Raw genomic sequence first — 21,209 nt, forward strand, 5'->3', positions numbered from 1 at the left:
GCAACAGTGGTGACACATTGGTGATAATACATTAGTGTACACCTGGTTATCATTCTTTTTATATAGCATCACAAGTAGTGGGGAAAATTATTACAGCACTGTATATTTTAATGCTTTGTCTTTTGAGACTTCTTAGTATGTGTCTGGCATGCCGGTTTTTTAGGAGTGACAATGTTAGTGCCAGCAAGAGAGAGCAGGGCGTTTTCTGCATGGGGTCCAGTTTTCTGCTCATTAAATTATTGATTTTTTTAATGTATTATACAGAGCCCAAGTGTGCTTTTGGGGTTTTTTGCTTGCTGTTGCTTATTATTAGCAATGAGCACAAAATAAATCACCTATGTAATAATATTAGGAGAGGCTCTGAAGTTTTTTCTTTTGTAGTTCATGTAGATCAGCAGAACGCAGACGTAGCTCTGTGGTGGTAAGCTTGCCCGGACTTGAAGTGTTCCCTGGAGACCTCCTAGTGTCAGACGATGCTGCTGACTACCTGCAACGCTCATCATTGCTGTTAAATGCAGGTCAAGTACAGGGTGGGTTTTGATTCTTTTAAACCAGTCATAAATTTATATTTTAAAAAAAAGTTAAATTATACTTGAGGCATAAACCAACACCCCTCAGGATTCAGACATTCAGAGTTGAAACTGCCAGGTGTGAATACGAAAATTCACTGTGGATTTACTCTTATCAATCTTCTTTGCTGATCAGCTGTATAATACAGTTGATCAGTGACTTCTGCCTACAGTGGTACTGGTGTTTAGCATCATCGTTAGTTTATAAGCCACGTACTCCAAAAGAAATTCTATGAGATAAATAAGGTGAGTCAAACTATAGATATCAGAGGCTTAATATTCCTATTGCTTGACACTTCGCCGCTTTTCTCAATCCCAGGCGAATATAGATTTTTTTCTTAGGGCTAATCTACACTACTGTACTACATTGGCACAGCTGCACCTCTGTAGCGCATCTGCTGAAGATGCACTATAGGAGAACGCTCTCCCGTCGGCATAATTACTCCACCTCAATGAGAGGCAGAAGCTCTGTTGGCAGGAGAGCATCTCCCACCGACTTCGCACTGGTGTGGACAAGGCGTAGGTCCATGTAACTTGTGTCACTCTGGGGGTGGCTTTTTCACAATCCTGAGCGACATAAGTTATATCAACTTAAGCAACAGTGTAGACAAGTCCTTAGGTTCTTCAGCCATTAAAAAGGTCAGGAATTAGGCTAGGTGTAGTGAGCTATTAAGGGCTACCAAATGATGCACAGTCCTATGGGATATTATTTTGGAACTATTAAATTGACAGTTGTCTAAATCATTATTTTAAAATGTGGTTTTGAACACATCGACCTCTCGGGGATCGATTTATCGCATCCCGTTGGGACGCGACAATCGATCCCCGAATCGACGCTCTTACTCCACCAGCGGAGGTGGGAGTAAGCGCCGTTGACAGAAAGCCGCAGAAGTCGATTTTGCTGCCGTCCTCACAGCGGGGTAAGTCGGCTGCGATACGTCGAATTCAGCTACGCTATTCACGTAGCTGAATTTGCGTATCTTAAATCGACTCCCCCCTGTAGTGTAGATGTGGTTTTGAACTTCAATTTTAATACAATGATACTTAAGCACATGCATTCATGAATCAGGGCCTGAGTTATTAGGATTTGTTTACATGGGGAAATTTACTGGTATAACTATACCAATATAATTATTCTGGAATAAGAGAGAGAGTGTCCACATGGGAAGTTATACCAGTATAACTATAGTGGTATAATTAGGCTGGAAAACGAGATCGGCGGGCAATGATCGATCCAGCGGGGGTCGATTTATCGCGTCTAGTCTAGTCTAGTCTAGTGTAGATCGACCCCCGAGTGCTCTCCCATCGACTCCTGTACTCCAGCTCTGCGAGAGGCGCAGGCAGAGTCGACGGGGGAGCGTCAGCAGTTGACCTACCGCAGTGAAGACACCGTGGTAAGTAGATCTAAGTATGTCGACTTCAGCTACGTTATTCATGTAGCTGAAGTTGCGTAACTTAGATCGATCTCCCCCCCCCCCCCAGTGTAGACCACGGCTTAGTGGTCAAGACCTTAAATGCTATAATTAACAGATATGCCTAGTGTTCTTGAAAGTTGAATGATATCATTTTAAAGAACTAACGTGAAGTCTAATTGACCATGTCATGGTAAGAAATTAACTTGCAGTCATGTAGCCGGGTTTTTAGCAGTGCTGAGCACCTGCAACTCACATTGACAATGAGAATTGTGAGCACTCAGCAACTCTGAAAATCCAGTCATTGGTACACATCACTATTGCACATGGGACCTGTTCCAAAAGCTATCAATGGGTTTAGCTCAACCTCACAAACTGCCTGTACACAGCTGTTAAATTTTAGTTAAGTATAAATTATTTCTTCTCCTTAAGAATTTTATATGTCTCCTTCAAAAAAAAAGCCACAAAATAATAATAATGATCTTCCTTTTCTTTTTGTACCCAACAATTTATGTGTTTTAATTTCACCCATTAGAGTCCAAAAAACCAAGGTGGCCGTTCGCCAGAAAAGGAGCTGTGAGTATTTCACAACATAATTTTTCCTGTAATAGTTTCCCACAGATTAAAGCTGTGAAAGGCTAACTTAGTTATTCATTTTACTATCTCTGAAGAAAGGCAGAGGGCTGGTGAAATCAAAAATAAATGCCTCAATTCAACCAGGTAATCTGTGAAGTGATCTGCCCCCTACATAGGTCTCATCCTGATTTCTAATAAATATAAATTGATTTAAACCCTGAAGCGCAAGGCTTAATAACACTGCCAACATTTTTTGTTGGCTTTAATTACAAAAATTCTAGATATTCATGCAACCATCCAATTCCTTTTTAAACTTGTAAAGTTCTTGCTTTCGTATGGCCACGTGTCATTGAGGCCAAGAAGTTAACAACGGGACTACTCAAATACTTAAAGTTAAGTACCTGTTAAAGTATCCTACTGTATTGGAGTCAAAAATCACTTTATCAGTGATGTTAACTGAAGGAAACATGCTGCAATGAAACAAATTTGATGTGTTGAACTAATACTATTTACCAATAGTTGAAGACCCCTACTAAGAACAAAGCCAGCCTAACCCTGTCTCTAAGGACCCACTCTTACAATACAATCTGCACAGACCTAGTTCCTGATCCATTTGTGTATATAAAATTTCTCAAGTGTCTCTGAATGAAATAATATGTGAATTTGTACTGAAAGGATCTGCTGTTTCCACTTGTAGATGTATATGGGGTCATTGAAAGTTAGTCACCTGCCTATGCGCAATTAGGTCTTGGAGTTTTTTTTATTTTATTTTATTTATTGTCAACAAGTAATTTTGAAAAATATTAGTCACAAAATCAAAATGATCTTTTGAGGAAACCAAAGATGTTTAAAGTAAGTGCTTTAACTTTAATCAAAGATTTAAAATTAACCTACTGCTCCTTTAGCCACTCAGTCAGTACAGTGATCAGGGCTATAAGTACCTACGTAGCTAGACTGATGGGTCAGTAAGATTAAATTAATAGTTTACTGTCAGGGTTCCTTCCCCACTCTGAACTCTGGGGTACAGATGTGGGGACCTACATGAAAGAGCCCCTAAGCTTATATTCCACCAGCTTAAGTTAAAAACTTCCCCAAGGCAAAATTCCTTGTCCTTCAACAGTATCGCTGCCACCACCAAGTAAGTTAGACAAAGATTCAGGAAAAGGACCACTTGGAGTTCCTGTTTCCCCAAAAGATCCCCCCAAGCCCCTTCACAGCCTTTCCTGGGGAGGCTTGAGAATAATATACCAACCAAATAGGTAACCAAGATAAGCACAGACCAGACCCTTGGGTTTTTAGGACACTAAAAACCCAATCAGATTCTTAAAAACAGAACTTCATTATAAAGAAAAAAGTAAAAGAAGCACTTCTGTAAAATCAGGATGGAAGGTAATTTTACAGGGTGATAAGATTTAAAACACAGAGAATTCCCCTCTAGGCAAAACTTTAAAGTTACACAAAAACAGGAATAAACCTCCCTCTTAGCATAGGGAAAATTCACAAGCTAAAACAAAAGAGAATATAACGCATTTCCTTGCTATTACCGGTACTTACTATTTCTGTAATATTAGATGTATCATCTCAATAGGAGCTGGATTACTTGCTTGGTCTCTCTCTTTGTCTCGGAGAGAACAACAACACACACAGCACAACGCAAAAACCTTCCCGCCCAGATTTGAAAGTATCTTCTCCCCTTATTGGTCCTTTTGGTCAGGTGCCAACCAGGTTATTTGAGCTTCTTAACCCTTTACAGGTAAAGGAGGGATTTTATGCTACCCTTAGCTGTATGTTCATGACATTTACCAACAAATATTTCACAGTTCATATATTTGCAAGGTGAAATCCTCTGGTCTGTGTTATGCAGGAGGTCAGACTAGATATTCTTAATGGTCCCTTCTAGCCTTACACGGTACATGGCAGCACATATACTTGAAATGTTCAAAATGGGGCCAAAATGTTACAAAATAGGGGTTGAATCCCACTCCCTCATTTGTATGATTAACCTTCTTGAAATGCGTGTGGCAATTCACATGCGTAAGGGCAGTAGTTTCAACCCCTCAGTTGGACTATGCGTTAGAAATACCATTTAAAATATAGAAATGGGATGGTTTGGTAAGAATTAAATGGCCTTTCCCTAATTTTTTTATTTTACTTTTCTGTTTAAATTTGGTTCCTATAGTTAATATATAAAGCTTTAACAGGCAATATATTTTTGTAAAGTATTTATTTTCTATGTGACAACTTCCTAATGTTAGTCAAGATTGTTTTACCAGTGGCATCATGCTGCAACAGAGTTTATGAATCTGACTTCCTTCAAAAATTCCCATAACAAGATGATTATTTTCCTTGGTATACTTAGTAGGGCCCGGATCTTGCAAGCTGATGTGTGCAGGCAGACCCATGTACCCACATTGAATCATAGGGTTAGAGGGGACCGCAAGGGTCATCTAATCCAGGGGTTCTCCACCCTTTTCTTTCTGAGCCCCCCTTCCCCCCCCCCCCCCCCCCCCCCCATGCTATAAAAATTCTGCGGCCCACCTGTGCCACAACAATTGCTTTTCTGTATATAAAAGCCAGGGCCAGCGTTAGGAGGTATCAAGCAGGGCAACTGCCCATGGCCTCATGCCGCAAGAGGCCCCAGGAAGCTAAATTGCTTGGGCTTGGGTTTCAGGCCTGCTGTGGCTGGGCTCTGGCTTCAGCTTTCTGCCCTGGGTCTCCGTGAGTCTAATGCTGACCCTGCTTTGCGGACCCCCTGAAACCTGTGTGCAGCCCCTGAGTTGAGAACTGCTTATCTAGTCTAACTCCTCCCAAGATGCAGGATTTGTTGTGTCTACCATCCAAGACAGATGGCTCTCCAGCCTCCTTTTGAAAATCTCCCGAGGCCCGTCTGTTCCATTGTCCTGCTGCTCTTACAGTTAGGAAGTTTTTTCCTGAGATTTAATCTAAATCTGCTCTGCTGTAGTTTGAACCCATTGTCTCTTGTCCTGCCCTCTGTGGCAGGAGAGAACAACTTTTCTCCATTTTATTACTATTTATTTACACACACATGGACTAGGATCTAGGCTAAGGTGATTAACTTTTGAGCCATGTCTTCATAGAATATCAGGATTGGAAGGGACACCTCAGGAGGTCATCTAGTCCAACCCCTGGCTCAAAGCAGGACCAATCCCCGACAGATTTTTGCCCCAGATCCCTTCAAGGATTGAACTCACAACCCTGGGTTTAGCAGGCCAATGCTCAAACCACTGAGCTATCCCTCCCCCCAAACTAGTGCTCCAGGTGAGGTTTGAACTTACAATCTCAGCATCACTCCACCCAGCACAGCTCTATAAATACCATGCGTTAACCCATTGTGCCACTGGAGCTAACGGTTTCTTCTCATTTTGTTCTCCCTGCATGAGCACAAACATTCCTGTTTACTTGTCAATTTAGACCTCAGTTCAGCAGGGCAATTAAGCATGTGCTTAAATCCCATTGGCATAAGTGGGATTTAAGAAATTAGGACAAAGCAATTAAACAAGTGCAGACAATTTTCAGAGTGGCTTTTTCAATAAATAAATCAATGATGCTTCATTTGAAAAACTTCTGAAGCATTCTCCTCTCCTCCCCGCCATCCACCACCCAAATACCAATGGGGAATAAAAATTCTTCCTGTAGCTCCAATACCAGATGCTACCAAACTGTTTAAAATAAATATTTCTGAATATATGGCTTGCATTATTAAACCAGGAAAATGATGAGGATCCCATATTTTCTGTACTGTTTCAGTATGTGCATATATTTTTTCACATAAATAAATGACTAAACTATGAAAATGTTTTTCCATAGGAGATACAATTTCTGTATCCTTTTTTATATCAGCTCATTGTCCCATTTTGTTTCTTTAGTAGCAATACAGTAGTTACCATAACATTCACTTTCTTTGGTTTCAGATGGTAATAAATGGTCTATATAATTATTCTCATTAGTGACTCCACTGTAGGAGGTTCAAACCAAATTCAGATTCCTATGCTGCTATGGTAGCTAATGAGGCTTCAAACTTGTTTGCTCCCTCAGAGCAGTAAAAGTACTATAGAAATCTGTCATATTTATTGTTATTAAATCACACATACACTGTAAATGTACTTCTCTGTCTAGGGTAAAGTTGAACTCTAAGGGAAAGCTGATTTCTGTTACACCACTGTAGATGCAGATTGAAACTTTATTTGAACAGGTCAATAATCACGTAAAAAAAAAAAAAAAAAAAAGACCACCTTAATTTCCTTTCTAGGTTGCCAACCACAACTAAACTATTAAAAAATTGTAAATACTTTACATTTATTTTACTTTTATCTGCTTAGGTTTTTTATTTATTCATTGGTTTCCAGGCAGCTTGGATAATGAAAATAGATGAGTAAATTTCACTTTTAGTTAGTCAATTTCACCTTCCTATTCTCATAATTAAGGATGAGTGAGCAATTTGCACTGAATGATGTCTTTCTTTTTCTGTTAACTAAATTCTCAGTTGTATTTGTCAAAGTTATTCACAAATTTCCATCTCCAATCAAATAGCATATGAGAGTTTGTTGCAAATATTAGGTATTTTAACTTCAAAATCATACGAATATAAGAACGGCCATACTGAGTCAGACCAAAGGTCCACCCAGCCCAGTATACTGTCTACTGACAGTGACCAATGCCAGGTCCCCAGAGGGAGTGACCCTAACAGGTTCTCTCCTGCCATCCATCTCACCCTCGGACAAACAGAGGCTCGGGACACCATTCCTTACCCATCCTGGCTAATAGCCATTAATGGACTTAACCTCCATGAATTTATTCAGTTCTCTTTTAAACCCTGTTATAGTCTTCGCCTTCACAACCTCCTCAGGCAAGGAGTTCCACAGGTTGACTGTGCGCTGTGTGAAGAACTTCCTTTTATTTGTTTTAAACCTGTTGCCCATTAATTTCATTTGGTGGCCCATAGTTCTTATATTATGGGAACAAGTAAATAATTTTCCTTATTCACTTTCACTTTATAATCCTTACAGTTATAGGTGCCAATCCTGCAAACACTAATGCATATATAGCTTAACCTAGGAGTGGTCTGCTTGAGTTCAATACCTTAGTAAAAACTGTGAAACGGATATCTGTTGCATTCTGTAATCTTAATGGTTGAAAGCCAATTTTCTAGATCTGATATTTGCTTTTGTTTGTTTTTACTTTGTTTAAAGGTAAATAAATTATTCACATGTTAATTCTTTAAAGGCATAAATAATTGGCTACATTATTATGGTTTTAGTCTGCCAGGACCATACCACTAACATTTGGCTCTTTTTGAATGGGACTATTTGCATGTTGAAAGTTAAGCATGTGCATAAGTATTTGTTGGATTGTAACCTGAGACTGAGAATTTTGAGGTTCAAATATTTAAAATTTGCAACAAACTCAAACAAGCTATTCAAATTGCAAGAAACATTTGTTATTAATTTTGATATTCACTCAAAAGTGAGTTCACTGGGATTATTCATGAACATAAAAGTTAAGCACATGCCTACGTGTTTGCAGGATCAGTGCCTTAATTAGAAAATGCACGTAATATTGTTTCTGCTCACTGATAGAACATCTTATGGAACTGACCATCACAGATCAAACTGTGAATTTCAAATATTATAATGAAATACACATTTCAAAAGGTGCTTTTGGCAAATATTCCAGCATTCACCTTAAAATTCATTTTTGAGAGTATTAAGTACAAGCCCCCAAATGGTCTCTGAAAGCCAATATGAAACACAGTCTAGTCAACATTCACTTTGAAACTCTAAAATATTTGTGGCACTAAGCATAATGCTGTGAGGTTTGGTGTGCAAATGCTGCAAGCAATGTTTGTTTGTTTTTTAAAAATTCCATTGATGCTTTTATTATTATTCATTTCATGGAAAAATCTCTTTTAGGGTTCATAAAATCTTATTTTTACACACACAAAAAAGCACCCTAAATGTTATGGCAAATTTGATCAGACAGTGTCACTTTAAATATGTAGTTTATTAAAATATTTTGAAAATGTTTTTACCCTCATAGATTTCCTGGTCACATATCACTGATTTTTGCATGAGCAAAACAAGTTGAGTTTATTCCTAGATGGGTTTTGAGAATAGCTCATTATCACTTGTGATATTCTGGGTTAGCAACAGTCAAAGACTACCGCACTGTACAACTCAATCTCATTGTGCCAAAGAGCCACCTTGACATTGGCTCCTGTCCATATCCAATATGTAGAAGCAAATGACAGCACCGCATCTACACTCCTTTCACTGGCTATGTGTACGTGGGTTGGCAAAGAAACCAAACATTAGGGTGAGGTCCTTGCAGATTAAAACAAAATTACTGAAGCTAATAAGCATATTATTTACCTCTTTAAATTATAACATATAGAATTTATCTTTTAACAGAGTAAAGACAAACAAAAGCAAATGTCTGATCTGAAAAACTGTCTTTCAACCATTAAGATCACAGACTGCAGTGGATACGAGTTTCACAGTTTTAAGGTACTGCAATACTCTGTATATTACACTGATAGTCCTCTCCAATGGACTCAAAACTATTTTCCCTTCTTTGTGTCTCTTTTAAAATTAATCTTTTCCATGCCAGTAATCGACATAGGCAATCTACATGCAGAATCTGTATATAAATTTAGGGTACAATTGTTACAACAGAAGATGGTTAGTCTTGTGGTTAAGACAGAAGTCTAGGAGTCAGGCAATTCGGGATTTATGCCCAGGTCTGCCAGGCTTCATGTGCCCGTGGTCACTTAGGGTATGTCTACACTGCAGCTCAGACCATGCCTCCCAGCCTCGGGAGAGAGTCACACTAGCTTCGCTCAAGCTAGCCCCCTAAAAATAGCAGTGTGGATGTTGCACCTTGGAAGTGGCTCAGGCTAACTCCCCGTGTTCAAGCCGCCTGAGCTGGTGGGTCAGAGTTCGGCGGGCTAGCCCGAACCCCTCCCATGCTGCAATGACCACACCGCAATTGTTAGTGTGCTGGCTCAAGCAAAGCTAACTCGAGTGTCTCCCTCCACACGGGGAGGCTCTCTCCCAGCTGCAGTGTAGATACTCTGTGAAGGTCTCTGTTCCTTGATTTCACCATCTGAAAAACAGATATAATAATACACCTCTGCTTTAGAGGGATGAGGTAAGGTTAAATTCAATAATGTTTGCAAACCGCCCTGATCCTTGGATGGAAGGTGCTATTATTATTTTGCATTATTATTGTTATATATATGATTTGTAATACTCAAGAGTAAAATGTCAAGATTTTTATTTTTTAACTATTAAACATCCAACCAAAGGCGAGAACTGTTGTTATCCAGGCCAGGTTTACTTGGTTCTTCCACAGCACAGGGGGCTGCACTTGATGACTTCTCGAAGCCTTTCATTTCTCTGATTCTATTATTTATATTGTATTTTAATACATTGCATAAAGATTGCAGCAGTTTATGAATCAGTCAGCTATTTTGCATGAAATGTGTAAGGTTTTTTCCTTCCCCTGCCCCCTCCTCCAATCAATAGAATAAAACTTGGCATGAAATGATAACGACTCAACAGACTGAGGAGAAAGACACTGATGATCCATTAGAAATGAGGAAAGAAGAAGCTATGTGGGAACTTTTTACAAGTGAATGCAGTTACTTTCTGGATCGCTTACTGGTTCTCAAGATGGTAACTTTGGATTTATTTCTCCAGTAGATTAAACATGGGACTTGTCCTGCTGTCAATGGGGCAAGAAGAAAGTCATCTATAACCTCTCCTTCTTTATATCTCAATGGAAATTACTTGTACTTTTGTGCTGTATACTTTTGTGCTCCTCGTGTCTTGTTTTCTAAACCTGTTTCCACAATTCTCTGGTTTTCATTTCATCCTGATGAAATCTTTTCCTCTGTGTACCTCTTCTCAGTGTTTTGCATCAAGCTCTCTTGGTTCTGTGCGTTCTGTACTCCCAGTAGTATCAGAGGCAGGGCCGGCTCCAGGCACCAGCGCAGCAAGCAGGTGCTTGGGGCAGCCAATGGAGAGGGGCAGCACGTCCGGCTCATTGGCGGTAAATCGGCAGCGGGTCCCTCTCTCCTTCTCGGAGAGCCGACCGCGGCTTTTTTTTTTTTTTTTTTTTTTTCCCGCTCGGGGCGGCCAAAACCCTGGAGCTGGCCCTGATCAGAGGCCATTTTAGTCTGTCTTTCACTCTCTCTCAACTCCCCCTTTCAGACTCATATTGCTATACTTTCCATTATTGCTAGCCCATTTCATTTTGTACTTCTGGCTTTTAATAGCTTAGCTTGAAGAGGACTAACAGGTTGTAACTGTGTTATCCAGACTAGAACCTGAAAATGCAAAATTCTAGTATTGCAGTAATTCTAGGATTTCAAGCTCTCCTCCCACCCTGCAGAAAAAATAAAATCAAACGTAACCTTATCCTGAGGAAAATTAGGAGCATCTTCAAAGTTGAACAAGCTGTGGTAAGATTGCATGACTGACAGTTAGGTCACGCAGTAGCCCTTTATAGGTGATAAAGGAAGATCTATCAAGAGGGTTTCCACACACACACTCTCTCTCTCTCTCTCTCTCACCACCTCTACCACTGGTTTCTCAAAGGAAGGAGGATAGGGTCCAGGGAGGAACAGCATTTTTAAAAAGCATGTTTCATGCTGAAAAGGTCATTTAGTTATAGAAAAAAATGCTCCAAAGTCAGGTGGATGAGGAAGAGCACAGAGAGCTCCATTATGGTGGTCAGAAATGGGGAGAGGGTGGTTATGGGACAGTTGGGAAAAGCCAGGATGAAAGTGTCCTGCCATCTAGAAACATTTGTTTAAAGAGTGGAAGTGGTAGAGGATCGCTGAGGAGCTCAGCTAACTGCAAGCGGTTCTCCTGCTAGGCTGGGGGGTATTACAAGGCACGCAGACTCCATGGTGATGAGTGAGGAGTAAGAACTTGAGAGACAGACAGGTAGATACAGTAGTAGGCCCTGTGTGGCTCACAAATGATACAGCCTCCCCTCCCCCATCCCATCCCTCCCATCCCAGTTTTTAATTACCCCCCAGCAGCGAAAACAAATGTGCTTATGAAAGAGTTTGGCAACTCTCACAGTTCCATTTATTTCTTGCTGCTCTAAATATTTCTCACTATTAAATGTTCCCCTTGTTCTAATTAAGCTCAGCCGAGATTTGAGACTATGGAGCGTTTCCTCCTCAAGTGGCTTTTTTCTCAGGCTCTCAGATCATTAGTTCATGGCAGCTAGACCAATGCAGGGATAAGCATCAGCATTCACTCTCTTCACCCCTCCCCTAGCACCTTGGGGAACATCAGTAGGCATTTTATTCATGTTTTCACATAAAGCCATTTCTATTAAATAATTATATTTCTCAGCTCATTTTTAGCTGCTTTGGGGCCATTGTTTGGTAGAAATCACAGTAAGTCAGTGCAACCCCCAAAGAGCCAAGCTACAGCGACTGGTGTGTAATGTATTCAGTATTCATTCAGCGCCACTGAAATTCACCCTAAAAGAGGAGAAACTGAACAAGCCACCCAGCCTCTCAAAGCCTTGGCCCTACAGCCATTCAGTTGCTTAGTGGCACTCTTCCACCCCCCATGCTGGAGCATACAGAGCAACCTGGAGGTAGACGGAAAGAGTTGGGGTGGGCCTAGGTTAGAGGACAGGGTTCATGACCACCAGGTCTAAAGAGGCCTCAGCCCCCATTCCCGACCACAGAATAGAATAACTGCCACGATGGGGCTACGTTGCAGTCAGTGGGCTGGCTGTGTACGGAGTCTCTCACTTCAGTCACTGCATAGTTCCTGCCCCAAACCCATTATTTTTAGGCTTTGTGCAGGCCATGAAAGACTTGCTCCTAAATGGTGTGAGCCCAGCCATTTTGTAGTCTGCCAGTCAAATTACGGTTTATGAAGGAATATATGGTAAATCTATCTGCCCTCTGCAAATTAATTGGTTTGTTAATGTTGAATTAATATAGATAAATAATATGGCTTTATTGTCTTTTTTAAAGATATTTGTGAATACGCTAAAATACCTGCAAAACAATGAGTTCCTCGTGGATGTGGATTTGTGGGGACTTTTTGCAAACTTGGAGGAGTTAAACCAGGTGAGGGGAAAAAAAGAAATCTCATTTAGATCAAAAGCTGAAGCATAATTAAAAAAAGAGGAACACAAAGAATTGCCAGACCCAGATTTCAGTGTCTGTATCTTGAACTTGACCCTAAGGACACTTTCCCCCTCTCTCTTTGGCAAAACAATTTGGATGAGGCATCATCAGTCCAAATGATTTCATGAACAGGCATAGAGCCATTTGAGTTTTGGTTATGGCTGTAGTCTGATCATTTCCTGTTTTGAAGTAAATGTCATAAGACGAGTTTGGAATTAGCTCTTTCAAATAGAGTCTTGTTAAATCATGGGTTTTGGCAGTCCTCAGTATACAAACATTAGGGCAGAACAATCACAACAGCCCGATCCATACAACAGTGAATTTCCCGTATCAAACAAGTGCATAGACATGAAGTGTCTGCTACACTATGGTCCCTTTGTGCTACTCCATAAGGACAAAGGGAACAGAAACCACCCACATCTCCCCAGCTAGGGATTCCCCAGGTGACATGCTTGTCTCGTGTGCTACTCACCCTGCAGCTTCTGGGGCAAGGTGGAGAGAAGACACATCTGGAGTGCTCTGTGCTTTGTCTATTCTCAGCTGGTGGTCAGTCCCCTTGGGGACTCTTTTCCAACGTGTGCAAGTTAAAGTAGTCCCTACACTGCTCTGACTTGTGCTGGGGCCAGGAAAAGACTCAGGGATCCTTAGCACCACCCACCCTGAGTGTAAACTCGGCAAAGCAGAAAACTTGGCCTAAGATCTCCATTTTGCAAGGACAGCATTCTCTGCAAGGCATTTTAATGCCAAGTCAAGTTAGTCAAGATTGCAACTGATCATACCTGACATTCCTTCAAGCTGAAATAGTTGTTACCCGGCGTTAATGGCAAACAAAACTCTGTCCTACCTTTGACAGCATCACATAAGACAGAAGAAATTATTTCCAGACGGATTCTTTTCACTGAATACAAAATTATTGGTATAAGAGCAAATACATCACCCTGACTGAATAGGGGGTGGCATTTGGGAACAGTTTCTGACTCTGTTAGTGAATGAGCACTGCAGAAGATGATCACTAAGATCAAATGCTACTGTATTAAGAAAACAGTGCGTTGCAGTTTTCCTCCTCAAAGTTACACTTCCCATGGTCATTGACATCTCATTTTGTTGCTCTTCTTCTACCAGCATAGAGAGTGTTTGCCTTCTATAATAAGGATTGCAAAGATTAATCAGTGTCCACACAGTGGCTTGAACACACAGAGGGCTAAGTATTATTATTAGAGCTCTATTGGCGAGAGGCAGTATGAGCTAGTAGATACTGACAGTCAGGAGATGTTGATTTTACTCCCATCTGTGCCATTTGCTTGCTGAGTCCCAGCCCAGGGCCCTGTCAGTAGCAGGGTTGCCCGCCACCAGCTCAGGGATCCAGCCAAAACACGCTGAGCTAGTCTCTGGTTCTACAACCACCTCCCCGCAAAGATTCCCTGGGTTGCTTCCAACCCGCTTCTCCGTGGTTTGTCGTCTCAGGGTTCCCATGGTTTCTCTTCCCTCTGTGGCATCTGGAGCCTTGGGGGCATCGGTCGCTGCCGTCTGGCTAGCCTCCGCATTGTGAAGTGCCAGCGGTCCTTCAGCAGAGCCTGCAGCACACCTCCTCCCTCTCCAATGGTTCGCCCTGAATGAGCAGGGCTGTTCCCTTTTACACCTGGTCTCCAACTGGAGCATGCCCAGCAGTGTCGAGGGGGCATAGCCTCCTCGGCCCAAATAGAGAAATTAATCCCTGCACTCCCAGTGCAGGGCATGCATGCCCCGTCACACCATAATACGACATCATAATGAAAATAATAATTGTTACTCCAAGAAGAGACTTATGACCTCAGTTCCCCCTGGCCTCCCTACAGAAACAACCGATAAACTAAACATCAGAATAAGCGTGCATCAAGTGTTTGCCTGGCCCTATTGTGGGGTGAGACAAGGGAGGGGGTTGAATTATGTGCAGTTTACAGGATGAACACACCGGAGGGTTGATTACGATACAGTCATGATTGAGTGTTGTTTTTAATACTTTTTCCATTATCGTTTTTTTAAATCTTTGCATGTGTATATAATATTGTAACATCCATTATGGTCAAATGTGGGGAAAATGACACTGACACTCTTGCCATAAAAGAACTTTATGTTGTGAAATATATAAAATACACCTTGCCAACATGCTAGAATGCATACTGTACCACGAGCAACTCCCCGAAAGCTAAGTAGGCCCACAAATTTGCTAAACAAACTATAGTGGTTAAAATTTAAATCCCAGCATTTTAATGTAGTTTACTATGGTACTGGAGATACAGCAGTTATTTTCAATTCTGACTCTACAGGAATACTGTAGATCCCTGATACCACTGCATGGTAAATGTAGATTTCATAGTAAATTTTTCTATGGATGTACAAGATGTGAAGATTCAGATAGAACCACTAGAATCTAAGTGAAAATATTTTTAAAGAACTCAGTTTGGGAGAATGCCTTGCTTGCATTCTGGTCCCTTTGCAGTTTTAAATAAATGTTTTTCATTATCTTCAGGAAATTGAAATAAGGTTGAATATAAATTACAATCGCTTTCCAAATGAGTTTGAAGACCTCTTTAATCACATTGCAGCTACAGTGTTCTGTCACATCAGATCAGTGTACAGCATTTATTTCTGTAATTCCCAATGTTAATTTGTGTTTAATATTCACATTAATTATGTAGCTACTGTTCTAAAATAAATGTAATTGGAAAAATGTAATCTCATTTCATCATTTTTGTTAAACAGTGCTTGACAAGGCCTAAGTGGGTGTTTTTAACAGGATCGTTTTAACTTCTGATTAACTTAAGCACTTAGACCATGATTCTGAAAGGCATTGTGCCTGCTGACTTAAAGTCAGTCAATGGAGCTTCGTGCAAGTACAGGGCTCTATTGGGTATGGAATCAGTTGCAGGATCTGGACTTTACAAAGATTTAGTGGTAAAAATAAAGCTCAGAAGAGCAGACAAACTAATTTTTTTTTTCTTTCCTTGACTAGGTGAGTCTCAGTTTTGTGACCGATTTTTTCAAAATTATAAAGGACCATGTCACTGCATCTGAATCCTCCCTGGATTTCATCTCTGTACTCACAAAGGTAACATGATCAGAAATGCTCTGTAGTAGGACTCTTAATGTAGTGCAGAAAGTTTGTGAAACTGCTTTCTTGGTCGCATTCCACTTTTACTAAAAGACCTAGATCATCTACTAGGAGGAATCAAGCTGTCCAATGGGAGCTTCAGAGATACATTCACTCTTCTTTCACTCAATGGGTGAAATCCTGGCCCCGCTGAAATCAATGAGAGTTTGCCATTGACTTCACTGGGGACAAGATTTCACTCCAAATTTGTAAGTGCCTCTAACACACGTTGATACCTTAGTACATTCCTAAATATGAGGCTATGCAAAGCTGTTCCGTAGCCTAGCATTTTTTATCATCTACTTTATTTTTCCTGCAGTAAAGTCTCAACACTGCAGATGCCCATAGAATTGCCAGAGTTGTGGCAGGATTCTTTAAGAAAGTAGTTTTCTTTGGCAAGTTTACTCTCTATTGTAGCCCAATTTTCCCTGTTACAATCAAATCTCTGGCAAAACGTACCTTATAAAAACTAATATATGGAGATATACCTGTCTCATAGAACTGGAAGGAACCTTGAAAGGTCGTCAAGTCCAGCCCCCTGCTTTCACTAGCAGGACCAAGTACTGATTTTACCCTAGATCCCTAAGTGGCCCCCTCAAGGATTGAACTCACAACCCTAGGTTTAACAGGCCAATGCTCAAACCACTGAGCTATCCCTCCCTCCTTAGATTGTTTACCCCATTATTTTTCCCCTCACTTTGACATTCCTCTTTTTCAATCTTGTTAAACTTCTAAATCTTTTGTCTTGCAGTATTTTCAAGGTAACCTCTGCCAGACACACCAGATTTACTGCCTTCATTACACCTCAGCCATCTTTTACTTGGAGAACCTAAGGCAGAGAGAAGATTTTGGAATCTATCTGAAAGTAAAGTGTTGGTTTTGCTCTCCTTGTTGAGTCTTCAACCATCCTATCCTGTCTTTAAAAACAAATTGGAAAAGCCTATATTCTATTTTAGATAACAGTCTATGCCTTTTTTCTTGAAATGCTAATGATACCACAGGTTTAAATATACTGGGTGGAATCCTGGCTCCATTGAAGTCATAGGCAAAATTTCCATTGACATGAGCACCTTCAATGGCACCAGGTTTTCATCCACTACATTCATACAGTGCTTTTCCAATGGCAACTTTCACATTCAATTAGTGCAACCTATAAAATACAGAATTATTAGATGTTAGAACTAGCTTCCAACCGGGGCAGGTCAAACAGGTGGGCTGTTAATCCAAACCTGTCATATGTTACCTCCTATCTCAGGGTAGGAGCAGCAGGATTGGCTGGTGTATAATGTCCTGTGATATCTGCAAACACTGGGATGACAGTGAAGCAATTGACATAACTAAGTAACTAATGCAATGATCCCCTCTTGGGATTTCCCAACACTGAGGGAAGAAGCTAAAATAACTGCCTATTTTTAAGGGGTTTGTGGATTTTCTGTCTTATGTATTATCTGCTCAAAGATCAGACCTTGTAACAAATCTCAGATTCTGTGATTTAGGTTGCCAGCTACACAGCCCATGGCAGTGAGCCTCCAAGCCTGGATCAACAGACTCAGGACTAAAATTATCTGTGTAGATGCTGCAGTTTGGGCTGGAGCTCTGAAGCCTAGGAGCGGCTCCAGCCTGAGCCTCATCTTAAAAGTGCAGTCTCCACAGCTATTTCTAGCACGGTAGCCAGAACCCCGCTGGTCTGAGTCTGTCCACCCAGACTCTGAGACTTGTTGCCATGGGCTGCTGCTTAGGGCCACGCTGCCTTAGGGCCAGACTGTGACCCTGTTACTGCCATTGGTGACTCTGATGAGTAGTTACGTGAGCTTCAGTGGGCCTATTCTTACAAGTAACTGCTCACCAATGCAAGGAACAGGTTCACACGCTAGCCTTAGGAACATTTAAAATAGAAACATAAAATGTGGAAGCCCGAAAGGACCCAGCCACTCCAACAGTATGTGCAAACAGGGAGTAAGTATTGCCAACCTCAGGCATTCAAAAATCATGAGTCAGGCCCCCAAAAATCCGAAGATGGGTTTAAAAATCAAGTGATCTTAAAAATAATAAATATGGGATTCTTTTTATTTCCCTTCTTATTTTTGAGCCTTTAGGATCTGTTCAGGCCACATCTTCAAGCTTTTCTCTGCAACCAAGAGGGATAAAAACTTACTTTTAAAAAAATGAAAGCTGAGATTTTTATATAATCACTTGACTCCAGGAGCTGCTACTTTAATGAGAACACCAAATAGCATGAAACTTATACAAAACACACAATCGTTGGCACACCTGAGGAACAGGAGATTCAAGAGGCTTTTGTGTGAACTGGGAGAGGCTGGTGTGGTGGTTTTGTCACTTAAGCTCTGTCTTTATTTGAAGCCGTGTTTATATTCACATGGTCATATCAGACTTTACAAGCACAACATTCAGAATAAGATGCGTGCTTTATTACTTCATTCTGAGTCTGAATTCTCTTTGCAGATGGAAGTTAGAAGCATGTGTTTAAACCAAGCTAACAGTACCAAACATATGAATGTAATGAAAAAGCATGGTAGTGCTTTTGCGTGTTTTTGTGAGCCTGTGAGAAGGGAGTTGGTAGAGTTTTCATTTAACCCGAGGGAGAACACTTGAATGCTTTTCCCCCCTTTGAATATTTATATCTCTGTGACCCATCTGGAAGGGAAGAGAATCTCCTTGAGTGCACAAGATGGAACTAAAACAGCAGCTCATAGATGTAAATGTCATTTTTACCCCTTGAGATGCTTTTTCCAGTAAAACAAAATGTAACAAAGGGTCCTGTGGCACCTTATAGACTAACAGATGTATTGGAGCATAAGATTTCGTGGGTGAATACCCACTTCGTCAGACGCGTCTAACGTCTGACGAAGTGGGTATTCACCCACGAAAGCTGATGCTCCAGTATATCTGTTAGTCTATAAGGTGCCACAGGACTCTTTGTTGCTTTTTACAGATCCAGACTAACATGGCTCCCCTCTGATTTTGTTTTACTGTATCTGAAACCAGTTGGGAAGAAGAGAGAGACTGGGAGGCTAGCACAACAATACTACATTTAGTGGCTTGGCTTTTCCCCGTCATGTAGCTGTATCTCCATTGACTTGACTTAAACTCTTGCCAAGCTTGAAGAGTTATTGTCTATGGACTGCTAAAGTGAGCACGAGTGGTCAAATTCTGCTCTTAGTTACACTGCATATATCTGAAATCAGTGGTGTTAATCCAGATTTACACTAACCGAATTTAGCCCCCCATACACTGCATGGGATAGGGCCCTGCCATTTTTATTTATCTTTAGCATCACACAGACCAATAGCACTACATAAATACTAAATAATGGACACCATCATTTCAAACTTGCTCAGCTTTCAGATTTTACTCCATTTAAACCTGAAAAATGAGCTCACTCTTATGGGCAGCTCCAGGGTGGTAGCCAGGTGTCCTGCCCCTTCTAGGGGTATTTGGGGTCTGAATAGCTCGAGTACCACAAGGAGTCCCCCAGGGGCAACAGACACCCATCTAAGGGCAAAACTCACTCTTTTATAAGCAGTCGAACGTTGGAGAGGAAATGGCTCTGGAGGAATCCCCAATTGAGATTTTTCTTGATAAGATTAAATGATATAGTGAAGAAACGTATTCTTAGGAATTAATATAATGCCTGAAATGTGAAGTTATCTATACCAAAGATTAATCTGTGGGGCTGATTCAGCTCCTCTTGAAGTGAAAGGGAGCCTTTCCATTGACTTCACTGGGAACTGAATTGGCTTCATCACAAGTGGATCCCCAGTTCACTTCAGTCAGCTGATGATGCAGCTAATTGCTTATTAACGGCTTTGTCAGAAAGCATCGCGAGTTCGTAGATCCTAAAACAGGCTTTCTTTATATTCAGTAGTGGTGTGAACAAAATGAACAGTGCAAACGACTACATCTGCCAGAACTGCTGGTGGCTCCTTTACACAGACTGACCCGATATCCCCTCCTCCTTAACAACATCTGGAAGAGAAGCACTGATGCAGCACAGAAAGCCACCATCCTCTCTATTAAGGAAAAGGTGGAAAAGTCCTTACGTAAGTAGCTGAGATTAAAAGTCAAGTTCTCTGTTTATCATTTTCTCTGAGGGTTTACGCACTTGAGGTTCAAATGTAAATGAGGTTGGTTTTTTTTACTGTTTGAAGATGTGATTGGTGGCATGAAAAACTCATTGCGATCCCTTTGAGTCCTTCTCTTTTTCTCAAAATTGCCTGGTACCATTCTCATATTGTCAAAGTCTTCCCTCAGGATGGTAATACAGCACATAAATCAGTCAGTCACTTGTATTCACAGAGAATCATTTGCATTGACATGCGAACAGCTGAGAGTAGTTCACAAATGAGAACAAATCAAGGAATATCTCAAACAAAGAGGTCTTTGAGATGGAGTCATGTCTGGGAAGGATTCGGAGGGTTTAATCCTTAAAAGAATAAAATTCCACACACAAAGGGCATATTATGCCAACAACCTTTCTCGGAATGACAGTCTTTACATGTAAGGTACCTAGGGAGCCATCTCAGCTAAGGAAAACTTTCTCCAGCTTATGCAGAAAAAAAATGGATGGGTTTTTATACTGGATTCTATTTTACATAAATAACCTATTCATTCAATCATTTCCTGAAACCCACAATTTGCAGCTTTAAATATCTGATAGCTCTGAAGCACGTTATAAGACAAACTTATTCTCCAGTGCCCCGATCCAGCTCCCACTGAAATCAATGAGAGTATTAATAGATAGAAAGTGAATATACCTATTGGCGTATGCCTGGACCAGTGATCTCTGCCCAGGATTACAAATCAGGAAGTGGCTTTGGGCCACTTAGCCTGTTTGCCTTCATGTCCTTATCTGTGACATTACAACTTACCTGCCTTGCTGGGATGGTGTGAGGGGTAACTTTACCTCCAGCGTTCCCTTCCTTGCTGAGTGTGTGTGTGCACACTGCAATGTTGCATGCAAAATTAGGAGTAATATTGAAGTTTTGCTCTTTAAGGCCCTGATCCTGCAGACTAACACACGTGCTTCACTTTACACACTGTGAATAGATCTCCTGAGTCCCAGTCCAGTGCTTGAATCACAAAACCATCCTTCCTTTTAAAGTTTGTTCTTAAAGATTCTCATTGATTCCAATGGCTTTTGAATCAGACCCTAAATGATAAAAGCTAATTTACCCTTAATTAAACCAGTAAAGAACTTTCTCATGCTACTGGAGTCCAATTTGGAATATCAAGTTTTTTTAATTGAAGTTTAAGACAAAATAATAAGTGAATCTTTAGAGTCAGACATTTTTCCAGTAACAAACTGGTAATATGACATC

At 40.8% G+C, this 21,209-nt stretch overlaps 1 protein-coding gene across 1 annotated transcript in view; it reads left to right on the plus strand.

Moving 5' to 3' along the window:
- Positions 1-436: 436 nt before the first annotated feature.
- PLEKHG7 (pleckstrin homology and RhoGEF domain containing G7) overlaps positions 437-21,209 on the plus strand; it is a 46,457-nt gene continuing 25,684 nt past the window's right edge. Inside the window, exons 1-8 of the mRNA XM_065560502.1 lie at positions 437-530; positions 2,517-2,557; positions 8,986-9,081; positions 10,102-10,251; positions 12,585-12,680; positions 15,733-15,828; positions 16,622-16,735; positions 19,757-19,931. Of these exons, the coding sequence (XP_065416574.1) occupies positions 9,007-9,081; positions 10,102-10,251; positions 12,585-12,680; positions 15,733-15,828; positions 16,622-16,735; positions 19,757-19,931 (706 nt within the window). The 5' untranslated portion in view covers positions 437-530; positions 2,517-2,557; positions 8,986-9,006. The remainder of the gene's footprint in view (positions 531-2,516; positions 2,558-8,985; positions 9,082-10,101; positions 10,252-12,584; positions 12,681-15,732; positions 15,829-16,621; positions 16,736-19,756; positions 19,932-21,209) is intronic.

This window comes from Chrysemys picta, chromosome 1, assembly GCF_011386835.1.
Source record: "Chrysemys picta bellii isolate R12L10 chromosome 1, ASM1138683v2, whole genome shotgun sequence".
NCBI lineage: Eukaryota > Metazoa > Chordata > Testudines > Emydidae > Chrysemys > Chrysemys picta.